This window comes from Leucopleurus acutus, assembly GCF_964270905.1.
Source record: "Leucopleurus acutus genome assembly, chromosome: 11".
Lineage (NCBI taxonomy): Eukaryota > Metazoa > Chordata > Mammalia > Artiodactyla > Delphinidae > Leucopleurus > Leucopleurus acutus.
In genome coordinates, this window is record NC_139152.1 from 86,266,431 (window position 1) to 86,284,261 (window position 17,831).

General features: G+C 43.5%; 2 protein-coding genes across 4 annotated transcripts in view; both read left to right on the plus strand.

Annotated features, from left to right (window-relative positions):
- Positions 1-1,281: 1,281 nt before the first annotated feature.
- The window catches only part of TXNRD1 (thioredoxin reductase 1), a 74,036-nt gene continuing 57,486 nt past the window's right edge, over positions 1,282-17,831 (plus strand). Inside the window, exon 1 of one of the 3 annotated variants that reach the window (XM_082849884.1) lies at positions 1,282-1,491. Coding sequence is in view for 1 of the 3 variants with exons in the window: in XM_082849883.1 (XP_082706009.1) it covers positions 3,315-3,416 (102 nt within the window). In the remaining 2 variants the exon portion in view is untranslated. Of the gene's footprint in view, positions 1,492-1,532; positions 3,417-17,831 lie in introns of those variants that run through there. The other 2 variants (XM_082849883.1, XM_082849885.1) reach the window with 2 other exon arrangements.
- EID3 (EP300 interacting inhibitor of differentiation 3) lies at positions 13,046-17,314 on the plus strand. Its single transcript, XM_082851195.1, has one exon. It carries the CDS (start codon positions 13,121-13,123, stop codon positions 14,225-14,227), a length of 1,107 nt encoding a protein of 368 aa, XP_082707321.1. The 5' UTR covers positions 13,046-13,120; the 3' UTR covers positions 14,228-17,314.

The following is a 17,831-nucleotide window of genomic DNA, read 5'->3' on the forward strand; positions in this document are numbered from 1 at the left end:
TTGCTTCCTAAGTCATCTTGTTTCCTGAACACCTATGTGCTAGACCCATCTTCTCTTCTAAGGACCCCAGAATCAGGTTAGGCACTCACATAAATAACCACCAAACAGAGTGTCAGTTTAGCACCTTGTAGGGGAACAAAACTTTCCGCCCCCAAATGTGTCTCTTTGGTTTGAGTTTGGGGCTGATTATTTTTAAGAAACAAAACCTCAGGAAGAACTTTCTACCTTCTGCCCTTAACCGCCTAAAGGGCCTATTCAGGAAGAACAACTATCACCATAGAAAACTAAAGTATACCATGAACTAGGTGTGGTAGACTAGGGGCACTCAGCAAGGCCTGTTTGATCAAAGTCCTCTCTGGGTCCCATTGTGTCTGCAGAGGGTTTTTTCCCTCCCTCACAATGTGTAGAGTGTGTGTGAGTGTGTGTGTGTGTGTGTGTGAACGCGTTCTGAAACTGAGAGGCTGCAACAAGCCTCTGCCTTGCACCTGGGAGGGGACTCAAAAGGAGCAAATTGTGGCTTCACGGAGCCTTTAGAAACCAGCAACCTGAGCGTGTTTCAGTCTGGCAGTATCCAGACAAAGAAGTGGGAAAGACATTCATTTATTTATTTCTTCATCAAATATTCATAGCCACCTGCTAGCACAAGGTGCTGAGTAAGAATATGAGTAAGAGCAGGGAAGTATGAGGGAGTGTGGCTCACTCGGGTAGCTGGCTGCAGGTGCTGGGCATGGCTGGAGTTAAATATACGCAGTTTTCCTTCAACAACATGACGAACCAAAATCTGAGTGGGATAAGGAGGAAGTACTATAAAGCGAAGTTATGTGTTGGTGAAAATTTGTCACTTCTTTTCAGAATTAGGATGGACTAGAAGTTTTTTTTTTTTTTAAAGCCTAATCGCTTCCTTTAGGGAATCACCAGACTGACTAATCCATTACTTTAGGGCAGTAGGTCGCAAACTGCTGTTCACTAAAATCATCCAGGGAGTTTTAAAAACCTCAGATGGCCAGGTCGCAAGCAATACCAATTACATCAGAATGTCTGCGGGTGGGAGCCAGGCGGCAGCGTTTTTGAAGATCCTCGCATGATAACAATCAGTAGCAAAGTTCGGGAGTCACTGCCTGAGGGCATAGTCCAGTTTTGTTCAATTAAGGCACACTCTTGGTTCCGGTTCCAAATATTTCTTAAATTGTTTTTGCTCCTTTCTTGGGTTGGGTGCGCTGTGAGCAGGAAGAGGATATGCTGTCACCCAATTAGGAGATCCCACTTTGCTAAGCGCATCAGCCTAGTTGCCAGTGCTGCACGAAGAGTGGGTTTTTGCTTTGTCATTCTGACTCTGGCGGTTTGCCCGCCCATTCAGAGGAGGGCGCGGCTTCTCGGAGCTACTGAACCCGCAGCCTTTCCTCCTCAGTTTGCTTCAGTCCCGCATTGCACCGGAGCGGCAGGTGCTGGGACGACTGAAGGAGCGCCTGGTGCCCAAGGACTCGTGTTCGTGTAAGCTTCGGGTTTACTGAAAACGGAGGAAGCCCCAAGCCCCTGGGCTGTGAACACTCTGGGCCGAGAGCATCCTCCTGGCGGGTGCCTTGTGGATGCAGGGGAAGGGGAGACGTTTGAATGCGTGTGTGAGTAGGGCCGAGGCTTCTCTTAAGTCGGGTGAGCTTCTTGGCGGTGTTCATTGTTTCACCCGGGTCGGTGAAAGCTTGGCGTGTTGGTAGGTGAGACCGGCCCCCTGTCGGCTGGTGGTTTCCTGTCTCCAGCTCTTCTTTATAGAGACGGTTTGCAGAATATCGGAGAAAATAGTTTCTGTATCATTTCTTAATGCACGAGTCTTGAAATGTAGGTGATAATATGATGAATAGATTGACAGAGCCTTGTCAGCATTAAGCGAGTATAACGATTAAAGGATGCCTTTCGAGGAATTTTCACACCACTGAATCCTCAGAAATTGTGAGAGATTGGCAAATCACGTGTGTCTTCGTGTGTTCAAGTGGGGAGACCAAGGCTTAGACTCCTGTGACTTTCCGTAGGCTGTTAAAGGAGACAACTAAGAGGAACCGGCGCTTATCTCACTGTATCAGGCAGTACAGGGTAGGGGTTAAAGGCTACACTGCACTGCCTTATTTGAATCCTGGCTCTGCTGTTGACTAGCTGCTTGAATTTGGGTAGGGAAGCTTTTCTGTGCCTCAGTTTCCCTATTGGTGAAATGGACCTGATTGGACCTACTTCAACAGGGTAGTTAGGAAGATTAAGTATTAACATATGCAAAGCACCACAGAATCGTTAGCTGCTATTATTATTGTTATTGTCAAACAGCTATACTCTGGGGGCTGGTGTGGTTTTTGTCTCATGAATGGACCTGATGTCAGTATAACTAGAGTCTATTTTTAATTCTCACTGACTCATTCTTTACCTGAGTTCGCCCGTTTGTAAAATTGGACCATTTGCACCAAGCATGTCATTTAGGGTGTTGCTGTATTATTTCAAGGTTCTCTAATAAAAGCACCCCAAGTGGGCAGTGTTCTTAATTTTGCCTCGAGGTTTCAAATTTCAGAGAAACTTTGGAAGTTGGTTTTTTGGCATTCTGTGTATACGATGCAGAGTTCAAAGGAAGATTAAGTTGGGAGGTGTTAGTTGGCCTCGAGGCCATGTTTCCAGCCCGCGTGTAGGTGCGCCGGTCCCGGGACCCGAGCTGGTGGCCGGCCTTAGTCAAGGTCAGGGCCGGGGCTGGGGCCTGGGCTGTCGCCCGGGCGAGTGCAGTTTGGGACGCGGAAGCCCCGCCCCCGCCGCGCACTTCCCGCCACGGCCCCGGGCGGAAAGACTGACCGGATCCGCTCTGCTTTTGCGCCCCAGAGAACGGGCGGGGCCTCGAGGGAGCGCTCTGCGAACTGACCTTGAAAACCGACAAACCCGTTGTGTTTGTGAAACGGAGAAAGCTAGGCGGCCATGGTCCAACCCTGAAGGTAGGTAGGGGACCTTAACGTCTCTTTTGCCGCCTGAACTGCAAACGAGCTCATCGATCCGGCCGTGGTCTCAAAGCCAGGGTGATTGTGAGCGAACCTCCAACCGGAGCACATCCTTAGAAAACGACAAAGAAACGTGGGGGCCAGCTCACGTGTTAATCGACGTGGATGAGACACACATTTCAGAAGTGGGAAGCGTGGAAGGGCAGACGGCCTATTTTCTTCTTTTAAATAGGTTTTTTAAAGTGTCCTTTTTCTTTCCTTCCCAGTAAATCCAAATAACAAAATTTTTTAGCAGCAATGTAAACTGCTGAAAGTGAGTCGTTTAGAGAAGTACTGAGAAAAGTGGGTCAAGAAATGCTTTATCTTTGTCCGTCCCTGTCGTCGTCCTCTTTAATTGTCAGGGAGGGAAACCCAGAAACCCCAGGCTCAGGGGAGAGCAACCAGCAAGCTCCTAGAGTAAGTTCATTTCCCTTCAGGCATCTCTTTTCTAGCCCAGAGTTAACAACTGGGTAGAGGGAAAGAAGAGAAAGAAATCTTTCCTTTGGGTGGTGGTGAGTGTGGTGGCGGTCCTCCCTTAGGACCATCCACTGAGGGGTGGATGGGTCATGGCCTGCCATACAGGCAAGATGCTGGGAGGCTGGGTGCACATTTGGGGGAGATATGCAACGTGGATGACCAGGTTAGAAAGCCTTAGAATCCCATCACCTTGATATAGCTTTAACTTTTGCTGATTTTTTTGTCCTCCTTGTCTGTATCAATGTAATGTTTAAGAAATGGATCTTATACTTGAACATTGCCTTCTTAGAAGTAAGCCTGAGGCCTCAGTTAAATGTAACAATGTATTTAGATGTGTGTGTGTTTAGGAAGGTTATAACAATTTGTATTTTTTGTTTGTTTGTTTTGTTTTGTTTTGTTTTCCGGTATGCGGGCCTCTCGCTCCGGACGCGCAGGCTCAGCGGCCATGGCTCACGGGCCCAGCCGCTCTGCGGCATGTGGGATCTTCCCGGAGCGGGGCACGAACCCGTGTCCCCTGCATCGGCAGGCGGACTCTCAACCACTGCGCCACCAGGGAAGCCCAACAATTTGTATTTTTATTTACTACCTTTTCTTTTAAAAGAATCTTATTTATTACCTTTTTGAAGAATGGGTATAAGAAATGGAGATAGACTTCAAAGACAAATAGTAAACTAGTGGAAAATAATTAAAGGAGATTAAGGCTTTTAGCTTGGTATAAAATACACTGTGTTACTCAAGACCTTTAGTTTGCAAGTAAAATGAGACAAAGTCCTGTTAATATTCTTTCCTGTCTGATCTTTTCTCTGCCTGTGTCATAAATTTGTACTTAAAAAGCTGTATAGGCATTTGATCTTTATATAAATTCTACACATGGTCCTAGTTTTAACACCAGTGGGAGTAAAAAGTAAAATCACTTTTTTATAAGCTTTGCACCCACTGCATTGGTAAGATCTGATGTTCTCAATTCTATATGATCATAGTTAATTTCAGACATTTAGTGAGGTGCGATGCCATGCATGAAAAGCCTACCACCAGGGTATAATTAAATTTTAAAAAATGAACATCTCTTTTAAGTAAACTTACCACTCTCCTTTGTATCATTTGATATATTTTTGGTTTTTAATGAGTACTAAGATATGGAAGAAGACACAACAACCTAAGGCTACTGCTTTGAAATGTTTGTGAATTTCTAGATAATTGTTGCCCACATTTGGAACTAAATGGTAGGTCTTGAAATTCTTTAGGGAATATTGGGTTTGAGTGGAGAAAGGCATTTATTTAGTGGAGAGTTGAGTGCTTATAGAATTAGTGTTATAATCCTGAAGTCCACACCTTAAAAAAGGTTAAGATTTCCTGCTTTAGTTGCAACCTAAATAATGGAGAGGGAGGGAGCTGGTTAAAACATGTGCTTTTCTTTTCTCCTCTTAATATTGTTTCTTCCTTTGTCTTCCTTTCTCCTCAATAAATAGCAGCAGCAGCAAAACCTACCTTGTTTTCACAGTGTACTATGGGAGACCAGGGAGTACAGCCCTACTCCAAGGAACTGATAAATTTAGATGACTACCTACAGGATGAAGGCTTTAGTGCCTTTCAAAAAACTGTAGACTATGGACCCCCTGCACAGAGTCCCCTGGAGTGCTTGTTAAACACACATGCTTGGGCTTTACCCAAGATCTTGTTCATTGAACCCTCTGGAAGGGGCTAGGTTCTGCCTTTAAATTTATTTTAAAGAAGCCTCCTCAGGTAATTCTTATGATAAATATCACGTTTGAGACTTACTTTAATGTATAAGGTAGTTTGGTCACAATTAGTTGCTAAATAATTAGAATCGAGGAAAACCAAACAAAAGATTACTATTTAATACCTAAAAGGTGTTAGTTAGAAGATGGCAAATAGTAACTCAACAGGCAAGTAACACTTCCTACCTGAATAGAAAAATGGGGAACTGTGCTATCTGTGGTCAGGGCTTGTGTGTCCACGTGTGAAATTAGCACTAGCTAGCTACTAAATTCTAAGAACTATGAATATAGTTCCTGTTGCACAAAGACATACGGCTTTCATAAACATTTTAGTTCTTAAGAGCAAGCTTGCAAATTTTCCTACAGGGACTCTTTCTTATATGTAAATCAGTGTCTCCAGGATTCCAGAGTTTTGAAACCACTCATATAAAATGAATGCCTGTCGGTGGTATTGAGAGGTAAAGCAAAGTGAGTGAAAGAGTGCTTATTGGAATACAAAGTGCCAGACATAGTTAAGCCTTCAGTAGTTTGAGATAATAATCTTGGGAGATTAAGACTGAAACTTGCAACATGGGACTTAATTTCTTCCAAGACGGACACAAAGTGGTGCATGATTAACGTCCAAGGGAATTAATGGAGCCAGTGTGGGAGGAGCTCAGAGGTGATGGTATTGTGGTCAGGCTGGGAGCCCCCCACGTTCTGGGCCTGGGGTAGGCACTGAAACAGGCAGGTCTCCTTTCAAGCCTAACTTCTAAAAGTTACCAGAAACCAGACTCCTAACTGAATAGACATCGGGAAATGAGTGGTAATTTAATAACTCTGACCATTCCCTTTCTTTCTTAATACTCTACCAAAATGGGCAGAAAACTTGATTCTCTTCTCAGATAATCCCTTCCGGGGAGATTAGTAGTGTATGTGCTTTTTGGCCTAGTTAAGGTTGAGGCCTAAGGAGAATTGAAGGACTGCTTTGACTCTGGTTTATTTAAGAAGGTAAGAGTAAGGACTAACAGTGTTTACAAGAGGCATGGATTGTTAGTACAATAAATTTGTTTGGTGCTGATTATAGAGTAAAATTTTTACTAGCTGTGAATGCATGGTGAGACCCAGTGCCTTCTCCCACTTTAACCAGGTGACAGCACAAGCCTCTTCTTTGCTGTCTGTCAGTCCTTGTACAGTGGTGTCACTCTTCTGGTCCAGGCTTTGGATTTCCTCTCACCTTTCCTGTCTGTTAATTTACCAGGGGCCTGATGGTTTCCCACACAGGTGCCTACTTCTATTAACTTTTTGCCCAGGCTACTTCAGGTACTGTTGCCTCCTACCTAAACGGTCTCTAACTGGCTGCCCACTTTTGATCTCCCTGTCCTTGCAGTCCATCTGCTGCAGAACCATCTTCCTGATTGCTTCTTTGCTGCCCCCAGATCTGCATCCAGAATGAGTATATATTTCTTAACTTGGTTTTCTGTGTCCTCCAGGGTCTGGCCCCAACCTGCTTTTCTGGTGATCTCGTGCTCTGCCCCCGTTTACCTCTCCTGGAAGCGCGTGGGAATACTGTTGGAGCTGTGGTCCCTAAAATTTCCCTCCTTTGTTCTGTTCTTCATTTTCTTTCCTGACTTTTCCTCCTGCTCAGACCCACTTTTCCAACTGCCTACCTGTGTCAGAGTACAAGGCCAGGTTTGCCTGTTTCTCCCTCCTCCGCTCCCGCAGCACTCCCGCAAATCCCTGTCCCTGGGAAAGGAGGAGTCCTGCCAATATCAGAAGTGAAGAGTTAGACTTATTCCTTGTGCCTGGGATTCTAGATCTGCCTTAGAGCTCATCAGAAATCTAAATGAATGTCTGTCAATGATAGCAGCTACCATTTATTGAACGTCTGTTGTGTGCTAGCCCCTAAATGCTGTGGTACCTAGTTGACTGAAATCCTCCCAGGAGTAGTCCTGTGAAGGAGGTGGTGTGATCCAGTTTTACAGATGAGCAAATGGAGGCCTCAGAACTTAAGGAGTATGCCCCGGTGACACAGCTAATAAAGCAGCAGAGCCAGGATGGAGCGCAGGCCTGTCTGTAAAGTTCACTCTGGTGTTCTCACACTTCTGGCACTTGGCTCTGTGTTATCGCTATTGGGCTGTGTGCCTGATCTCCCTGGTGTGATTGTGTGCTCATGATTCATGGCTGAGCCCATGCAAATCTTGGTATTCCTAGCATAACTCTGGCAAATTGGCGTTTGTGCATAGCATGCTTGCTGAGTGGAACTGCATTCCTCTGTGCCTGCTAAATTATACCCTCCTTTAGGATGAAAATGGTTTATCTTTGTATCTTCCATGTGTTATTTTAACACCTAGTATGCACTCAGTAAATACCTGTGGAATGAATGGTTGATGGTAGGGCCAGGGGACTGACTTCAGTGAGGGATTTAGCTACAAGGTGTCTGATTTGGTGAAAGTGGACTGTCTCTGTTAGCGATTAAGCCCTAAGTATAGTAGTTCAGGAGAGGTTCTAGGCAGCATATAAAGCAGTTCAGACTTTTAAAAGAGCTGTATGATAGCGGCATTGTCCATCTTCAGTTTATGTAGCTGTGTCCAGGTCAGTTGAGAAGAAAGTCACATTATGTCTATTTAGCTACTGTTTACTGAGCCCCTGTGTTCTCGATGTTGAGCTAGGCTCTGTCTTTGTTATCTCTAACTCAAGTCTGTAGGGCAATGTATATATTTTAAAATACCTTTGTCAACAGATGTTTGTGTATGATTTTTTACAAAGAGTCGTGGCCGCTCTGTATGACAGAGAAGACGTCGGATAGAAGACATTTACAAAAGAGGAAACTCAAACTCCGAAGAAAGCACTACTTTTGATTTTAACCCAGAGCTCCAGAGCTGAGCGTTTTCAAGGCTGCCTCCTTTAGAAGCCGAATACCCAGTGCTTTCCTACCCTTAGTCTATCAGAATGATGCTCCTGATCATTGCTGGCTTCTGAGGTGTCCCAGGAGAGTTGGTAATGGCTCTTACAACGGGAAGGGTTCTCTATTCTCATCTCACACCCTTGTTTATGTTACTTCTTCAGGCTTGGCAAATCAGCCAGCACTTGGTTTTCTGAAGTGTCAGTTAAATATATGACTTTCAACCACAGAGCAAGGGTGGAGGTTTTATGTACTCTAAAGTATTTCAGTGGCAGGTCCAAACTATTTTGTGGGGCTTGACTGTCATTTTATCTTTTACTTCAACTAACAGCAAAGCCTTCTTATTTGAATAGAACAGTTATTCAAAGCCTCTTTTAGATACCAGGTTTTTACAAAGAATCTGCTGAAGTCCAAGGAGCTATTTATGAGAAAAATATACATAAAGAATTGTGTGGGAATTCCCCGGCAGTCCAGTGGTTAGGACTCTGGGCTTGCACTGCAGCGGGCACAGGTTCGATCCCTGGTCAAGGAATTAAGATCCCACATGCCACGTGGCACAGCCAAAAAAAAAAAAAAAAAAAATTCTATGCCATTTAACTGACATTAGAATTTAAATAAACCCACACTGATTAATTTTAATAAATTTTCCAAAAAAAAAAGAAAGGAATTTTGCATATAATCTCAGACTCTTCATGGCCCTGATTCAGAATTTCTAGTAGAGTGGTTTACCCTTCAAAGTGCTATACACAGTTCCATTAGTTGAAGCCCTAGTAGGTTTTTAAATTTTATTATATAACAAATTTCTTTTCACTCGTATTATTATAGTGAGATATACTTCTCTGTCTTCTTTATGGATATTTAGCCTTTAAAATATTTTTCTGTTCCTAAAACAACATCCCAGGAGTGAAGCTACTGGTTTGTATACACTTTTTTTTTTCCTATTTAGTGTCTTAATGTTTATTAATCACTTGCTATCTTTGGGATAACTGAAGATTTAAGTACCTGTTCAATAGTTGAAACTATTGTCAGATCTATCACGTAATTCTCATTCATTCAATACTTACAGTAACTTTATGATGTGAGTACTAGTATTCTCATCTTACAAATGAGGGGACCGGAGGCTGACAGGTTAAGCAACCTAAGGTAGTGCTAATAGCTAATAGGTCATGATTGGAACCCAGGTTTGCCTCCTTCCACTGTCCATGGTCTTTTCCGAAACTCGTTTAAAAAACACAGATATCTGCCTTGATCATTGGAAAGTTTACCTTTAATACTGAAAAGCCAAACAAAGCAAAAATATACACACACAAACATAACCTTAAAGGAAATTCAGATGAAAGAGAACATATACCTAACATTCAGCTACTCCAGCAAATCAAGCTAGGCCTTCACCACATCTCTTCACAGCTCAGTATTAAATCAATACCCTGGCAGGATGAGGGGAGAAAAACTGCTGTGAAAGGAGGAACAGAAAAGTGTCAGGAGGTAGCTAACAGCAGGATAAGCATATCTTTTAGAGTGCGGGACTCAAACCTGACTGGTTCTTGGCTTTGGCTCAGAAGTCTCTTAAATATCTGTTGGTTGTAGATTAATCAGGCAGTAAAACCCCACTGGAAAAGATAGTGGGTCCTATGTGACTTTTAAAATTTGACCATAGAGAGACCTATAACCTATAACATTCATCCGTACCACCATGTTTGTGTTGAACACTAGGGGTTGTGGGAAAGAGCTTAAGAATGCTTGGAATGAATGAATCTGAACTCCTAGCAAAGGGACTGAATAATAATACTGGAGAAAAAAACTGAAGAAAAGAAGAAAGGAAATGGAGGCCCTATGGAGCCTTTAGCAGCAACTCCTGAAAGAGAAAAAGGGGGAAGAGGGAAGCTAAATTATTTTGGAGGCCAAGTTGTGTGTTAAGGGACCTGAACTAGTCTTACTGCAAGAAGAAGGTAGACTTCAGTGATTTCTTTGAAGTACTCACACTTCTTGCCTTCTGTTAAGAGTCACAGAGAAGTTTACTGGTATAACAAATTATGTACTGCTGTGCATTCTTTTTAAGCTGCATTTATATAATTATTACTAGTAATTGGACCTCGGGTTGGAAAATCACCGTTTAGTAACTTAAGGATTCACAAGTGTAGAAATCCCATTCTTCAAATGACCAGGGAAAACCATTAGGTTTGAGATTTTTATTTTGTAGCCACATCTAAACTTTGCACTCTAGAGGCAGATTTTAAAAGGCAGAGTATAATGCAAGTATGACTTTCTAAGGATGACCTAAGTTACATGTTACCAAGGTTCTTATGAGCAGGGATCTAGCAGAGAATAAATTCAGCACTGAAAATCACAACTTAGTAATATGATGCTGGTCTTGATGTGTGCTGTTGCTCCGAGCAAGTTGTGTGGGCTGTTATCTCCTGTGACATCCCTATAGGTGATATATCAGTAATACTTTATAAGTAGGTTGGGAAAATTAATTTATTTTTCTAAGGCATTTAAAAATTGTTTGAAGAAAGGCTCTGTATGGAGCAAATTGGTGTCAGTCTGTTTTCCATCCTCTGAGCCAGGAGAAAATAGGCACCTTAGGGTGGGAAGGTTGGCTTATCTTTCGGAGTTCTTTTATAAATCACTTTTACTGAATTTGAAATGGATATCAGAAGCTCCCAAGAATATGGTTGACTATAAAAGCAAACTGTTTTGGACTTGGAACTATGTGTTTTCATGAAAGATTTAAGACGGGTAAGTATTAGTTTGTAATTGGCCAGACTTGGGGGTAAAATATGGCCCTTTGATGATCCTGGTCCCCAGCTTTGTTTTTCTCTTGCTTTTTCTTCATTTCAGAGAAGAGATAAGCTGAATTTCTGAAAAGCAGTCTTTACTTTTTTAATTAATTAATTAATTTATTTATTTTTGGCTGCATTGGGTCTTTGTTGCTGCGCGCGGGCTTTCTCTAGTTGTGGTGAGCGGAGGCTACTCTTTGTTGCGGTGCACAGGCTTCTTGTTGCGGTGGCTTCTCTTGTGGAGCACAGGCTCTAGGCACGTGGGCTCAGTAGTTGTGGCTCGCGGGCTCTAGAGCACAGGCTCAGTAGTTGTGGCGCATGGGCTTAGTTGCTCCGCGGCATGTGGGATCTTCCCGGACTAGGGCTCGAACCCGTGTCCCCTGCATTGGCAGGCAGATTCTTAACCACTGCACGACCAGGGAAGTCCCAACTTATTGTCAGTGTGTAAGATCTATTTCTTCCATTAATCTGTGAAATCTTTTGCTCCAAATAAGTTGGCAATAGGTACTGGAACAAAGGTTTTCATCTACGCTTACACTTTCAAGTGTGCATACTCAAATGCTTCCATGTGAAAATAGCTTTGCTTGGAAGATTTATAACCAAATTCTTGCTTTAGGGAAGCTAACAGTCTAATAGGGCAGGGTAATGTATATGCACAAGTAATAGTACTGCATGCTGTTTTTGAAAAATGCATGTTTCTTTCTGAATTTTACCCCTACTTAAAAAGAATAATGGTGAACGAAGAGTAATGTAACTATTTTGAAGTAACTTAACATGAGGCTTGGCTGTTCATGTATTTGCAAGAAACTTTATGCTAATGTCAAAGAAAAATGAACCAGTGTAGGGCTTCCCTGGTGGCGCAGTGGTTGTGAGTCCGCCTGCCGATGCAGGGGACACGGGTTCGTGACGCGGTCCGGGAAGATCCCGCATGCCGCGGAGCGGCTGGTCCCGTGAGCCATGGCCGCTGAGCCTGCGCGTCCGGAGCCTGTGCTCCACAACGGGAGAGGCCACAACAGTGAGAGGCCCGCGTACCGCAAAAAAAGTGAATAAATAAAAATTAAAAAAATAAAAATAAAGAACCAGTGTAGATGCATAGGAAGGAAGGTAGGGCCAATATACTTCCTGGTGCCTTGAAACCAGAGCTTCAGATGCAATGTGGTGGTCTCTCTCCCTCTCTTTTCCTCTCTCCTTCCCCTCTTGTGACTGATGAGCTAAGCCCTTTCTCCAACTGTATGTGATTTCCTAGTGAACTGGGGGGTGTATTTTTCCAACATACATTAGTCACCCGACTTACAGCATTCACATTCATATCCTTATAACAGATTGTGTCTAAAATCTTCACAGATTTCTCACCTTTTAGGGTTCAGATTTACTACCCACTCGGAGTCTGTGACCCTTACTTTTGGCAAGCCTCCGAACAGCTCTTTGATGGAGACCCTGTCCACTTTATTCTTGTGCCCTTGGGTGGCGCCGCACCAGAGATCGCTTTGCGTAAAGCTGGGGGACGGGGGGCGGGGGTGGGAGTGGGGTAGGGTAGTGCACCTTCGCGCATGCGCCAGTTCGGACCCTGGTTTACCCGGTGACCCCGCCCCCCACTGGGGTAGGTTAGAGAGGATTTGGCTTTTGAAGGTTTTGAGGGCCTGCCTAGGTAATTAACACAATTTACATTAGTATAATGAAGACGGAGTTCCAAGCAACCACCTTGCAAATGGACCCTGAGAGTTCAGCCTATCTGTAATGGAGATACCGCAGGCCACGATCTTTGGCTTTGTGAGCAGTTTATAATTTAGCCAGATTTAGTTTCCCCCCCTAAAAAGTCTTTTAATCACAGAGCGAAAAAGCGCTGCCGCAACATGTGACAGCAAATGTTTTAAAGCGCGGGACGTTTGGTCCCCCATAATTTTGTCATAAGATTGTCCAAGCGTTTCTTTGAAAGCTAGAGGACACTGCCAGTAAACGCCAAAATAGTAGCTGTCGCTTGAACCGAGCGGTGTTACTCTAGGGTGGGGGCGGGACCCATTCTCGCGCGCCTTCTGCGCCGGCCGGGGGCTTGTTTGCGAACCCTGAGGGGTCTGGGCTCCGCGGGGCGGGACCGCTGGGAGGCGGGGCGAGCCGAGCGCGGGGCCGGCGGGACTCCGCTAGTGCGCATGGTCAGGCGTCCTCCGCTCCGGCTGACCCCTTGTTTCCGCCGTTGGCCGAAACACTGCGAAGGCCGTTACCTGAGCGCTACCGGTCGCCAACATGGCTGAGGAAAAAGATTGCCTGAGGGGAGACGTAGAGAAGGGCGAGGAGCCGGTGGTGGCCATTACCGATGGTGCGTACTCTGGGAAGCAGGCGGCGGAGGAGCCGATGAAGGTGGAAGCGGAGGCGGGGGCTGATGCCTGCTCTGACGACCTCAGCTGTGGGGAGGCCGACATCGACCCAAGCCTGCTGGAGCTGGTTGATGAGGAGAAATGCCGGAGTATCCGCAAGCAGTACCGGCAGCTCATCTATAACGTCCAGCTGAACCGTGATGACATAGTGAACACGACGAGCGAGTCCTTAACCGAGGCTCTCGAAGAAGCCAATGTCCTGTTTGATGCAGTGAGTCGAACGAGAGAAGCGGCCCTCGACGCTCAGTTTCTTGTTTTGGCTTCTGATTTGGGTAAAGAAAAAGCAAAGCAGCTAAACTCTGACATGAGCCTTTTTAATCAGGTGGCATTTTGTGATTTTCTGCTTATATTTGTGGGTCTAAACTGGATGGAAGATGATGGACGTGATGCGCTGAGTGACTGTGATGATAATATAGTTCGCTCTTTTTGGGAGACAGTACAAAAGGAAGCAACGTCGTGGATGCTGCAAGCTGAAACATTCCACTTTATATTCGGTTCATTCAAATCAGAGCCTTCCGCGCGGAAGCCCCGACTTGAGCACCGGAAAAGAGTTCACAGAATGGAAGAAAACGGGGATATGCCTACAAAGCTGAGGAAGCTGGACCTGAGTAGTAATCAAGAAGCGACAGAAAAAGAAGTAGAAAGAATCTTGGGATTGTTGCAAACGTACTTTCAGAAGTATCCTGATACTCCCGTGTCCTATTTTGAGTTTGTGATTGACCCAAACTCTTTCTCTCGTACTGTGGAGAATATATTTTATGTTTCTTTCATTATAAGGGATGGTTTTGCAAGAATAAGGCTTGACCATGACAGGCTGCCAATATTGGAGCCCATTAATATTAACCATGTGGGTGAGGGGAATGATTCCAGTTCCCATTGCAGGAAACAAGGAGTTATATCTTTGAGTTTACAGGACTGGAAAAATATTGTGGCAACTTTTGAAATTTCAGAGGCCATGATCACAAACTCGTACTAAAGATTTTTGTTCTTAGTGTAGGAGACATTTTGTGGCTTTTCTTAAGCATCTCAAAATGGAGAGTAAAATCCAAACAGAAACACATATTGTATCTCTTGTAAAGTGAAAAAGTATTTTCAAGAACATCAGAAATTGTTTCACTGTGCAGTGTACTTTTCTTGGTAGTTTATAAAGTTGTCATGATCTTCTGTTGCTAAAAAAAACTCACTGGCATGTTCATGGGAAAATTATTTTGAATGCTTCTTAAGACTTTAATAATAAAAGTTCTGAATTCCATAAATTAAAAGGTATTTGATAATTTTCCAAAAAAAAATTAGTTATGGTGCTCTGTGATACTTACTGCCTTGCTTCCTCTGCTCCAGGGAACCACAGGAATCCCAAATGGGGCTCCTGACCAGGTTGGGGAGAAGAGTGGGTGGAAAAAATGGTCAAGGAAGACTATCTGTAGGGCAGAGCCTAAGTGACGTTAATACTGTAAGAAAAAAAAATTCAGATGCCATGCTTCATTGCAAAGAAGACTCAGAAAGATTAATGAGTGGGTATCCATATTCGAAATAATTTCTCCTGTGATTGGACTCAACAAAAGTAGAATATCTCTACTGTAGTAGGTGAGCCATCAACTAAATGCTGAAAGGCAAGCAGGAATTGGTCAAAGGTAAAGAAGGTAGTCTCGCAGAGAAATATGGAGGCCAAATACATGGAATTGTGCGAAGTTATGGCTCCAGAGAGACCTGTAAGATTTTTTGGAAGACTACTCCATTTGAATGTTTTACTGGGCAAAAATTGGCATACCTCATCTGTTAGTGACCTCAGGAGTAGAAGGTAACCTTTGCCAGATTATTTCAAACACAAAATCTTTTAACATCCAGTTACATAGTCTTCATGTACTTGCTTCATTTCTTCTCTGGCCCCTAGCTTCCCTTTGTAATTTCTGCTGATACAGAGTGTCCCTCAGAATCAGTGATGTTTCATCATGTCAACAGCTTTGAATATTTGTTCCCAACTCCATTTTGATTTCTTAAGTAGGGCTTTAAATGCCTGGAAACTTCCTGTTTAAACTGAAATATATGATTAATTAATCCAAGTTTTCTTCATTTTCTTCACTTAGCATAAAGCCATAAAGGCTTTTTAGTGTTGTTGCTTGTAATTGTTTTAAGAATATGAATTACCACCTTATTTGGACGCTACTGCTGAAAATGTGGGTCTTTAAGAAAACAAGTTTTGAAGGTGCAGTGAGCATGCCTATGCTTTCCTTGATCCCTATAGAAACTAAATCTTTGGTAGCAGGGGGTCTTGCCATTAAATCTTATTTGGCAAGTGGATAAGTATCTGCTTTGCATAGCAGTAATGATAAACTTTCCCACCAAGTCTAAATGTAATACAGGGAAGGGAAATCCAAAGACTAAATGAATGACTTCGAGATCAAGAGAAGATTGAGATTGAGAGGTTCTTCAGTAATAGTGGAGGTTTTTAGCAAAAAGAGAAACCTCTCATGAAACTGGGCCAATTATTTTCTGAAGTAGTCAGTTTTTCCCCTTTTTTATATGAAGGGATGCTCACCCTTCCCAGTGTCTACCACCCTTTGATCTAGCAATTGTGGAAGCATCATTTGATCTCTGATCCTCCCTTTAGCATGCCTCTACCAACTGGGTTCCTTAGGTTTTCCAGAGCTTTGCTGTTTGGGGAAAAGATAATCTTAGTGATAGCAAAAAGATCTTGCCTCAGGTCTACTCACCACCAGTTCTCTCTTTAAACGCCAAGTGCCTTTACAGGAGTATTTGAAACTTAGTGATGACTAAAAGCATTAACAGAGAATGTGGAGGTTTGGGAGGAAGGTAATCTTCTGGGTCTTCTCTAAAGTAATAGCTGTTAACATATAAATCAGATTGACGACTTGTTTCTACTTTTAATTGGTTGTCATGACATATAGATTGCCTCATCACTTGGAAATTAAAGGGATTGTTTATCTTGAAGAAAAAAGGAAAATTGACCTATAGATAATTATAGAGATTAGATATGAACCAAGCTGCAAGTCTGCTGGTTTCCCTCTAATATAGTTAGAGTGCCTTATATTTCGCAGGTTCAGTAAAATCAGCTGAACTTCAGGAGAATATTATGGAAATCTTTTAAACTAGGATTTTGTTGTTTGACAGAACCACTCTCTGATCAAAGGACCTGGGATCAGATCCTCTGTAACGTTCTAGTTGGAGACTTTGGGCAAATTATTAAACCCGCAAACCTTTAGGTTTTTTATTTGCTAAGTGGAAATAATTACCTGTTCTCTTAAATTTACAGTAAGGATAAAATGAGAAAATGTATGTGACAAGTACTTTGAATTAATGGGTGTGGGATAGTGAGAAAAGCAAGAGATTTGTAATCACTTAGACCTGGGTATAATTATTGACTCATGGGCAAGTTTCTTAATCTCTAAGGGTTTCTTTTTTTTTTTAATTTATTTATTTTCTTTCTTTATTTTTGGCTGCGTTGGGTCTTCGTTGCTTCGCGCGGGCTTTCTCTTGTGGTGAGCAGGGGCTTCGCTTCGTTGCGGTGGCTTCTCTTGTTGCAGAGCACGGGCTCTAGGCGCACGGGCTTCAGTAGCTGTGGCTCCTGGGCTCTAGAGCACAGGCTCAGTAGTTGTGGCGCACGGGCTTAGTTGCTCCGCGGCATGTGGGATCTTCCCGGACCAGGGCTCGAACCCGTGTCCCCTGCATTGGCAGGCGCATTCTTAACCACTGCGCCACCAGGGAAGCCCTCTAAGGGTTTCCTTATTGTCATTTCTGAAATGGGAATGGCATGTGATTAAATGGGATGATATATACCAAACATCTAGCCCAAGGTTGGGCTCTCTGTGAGCACTCATGTTAGTCCCTCACTCAGTAGTAGATCAGCGTCAGAAAGTCTACGCTGCTGCCTCCTTCCATGGTGACATCTCTGTCACGGTTCGTACACTTTGCTTTAAGTCTAGATGTCGTGACTTTCTCATATTCTTGCCTTTGTTGTGGGGAAACCATTACCAAGTGATTAGAATTGGTACTTTGTTAATTCACTCAACAACTGTGCCAGGCACAGCTCTAGGCAGGGGGGCGGGGTGGTGGTGGAAAGTGGTGAACTGAAAATTGTCCGTCTCTCATGGAGTTTATATTCTAATGGCTGTATTAGTTTCCTATTGCTGTTGTAACGAACTACCATTTAGTGGCTTAAAAACAACACAAATTAATTTTCTTACGGTTCTGGAGGTTGGAAGTCTGAAATCGGTTTCTCAGGGTGTCAGCACAGCCGGTTCCTGTTGAGGCTCTGAGGAGAGAAATCTGTTTTGCCTTTTTGGAGGCCACCTGTGTTCCTTGATACACTATTACTCCATTTTCAAAGCTGCCAGTGCAGCCTCTCTGTCTTCACATTGATTACTGTAATGCTCTCCCTCTGCCTCCCTCTTATAAGGATACTTGTGAATAAGTTGGGCCCCGTGGGATAATCCTGGAAAATCTCCCCATCCCCAGATTCTTAAATCACATCTCCAGAAACTCTTTTACAGGTAATGCATTCACAGGATCTGGGGTTTGGACTTCAGTGTTAGGGGACCATTGTTGAGCCTGTCACAGAGTGG

Bases quoted from the DNA above. Each gene is read 5' to 3' on its own strand.
- EID3 (XM_082851195.1), top strand. From the start codon at position 13,121: ATGGCTGAGGAAAAAGATTGCCTGAGGGGAGACGTAGAGAAGGGCGAG.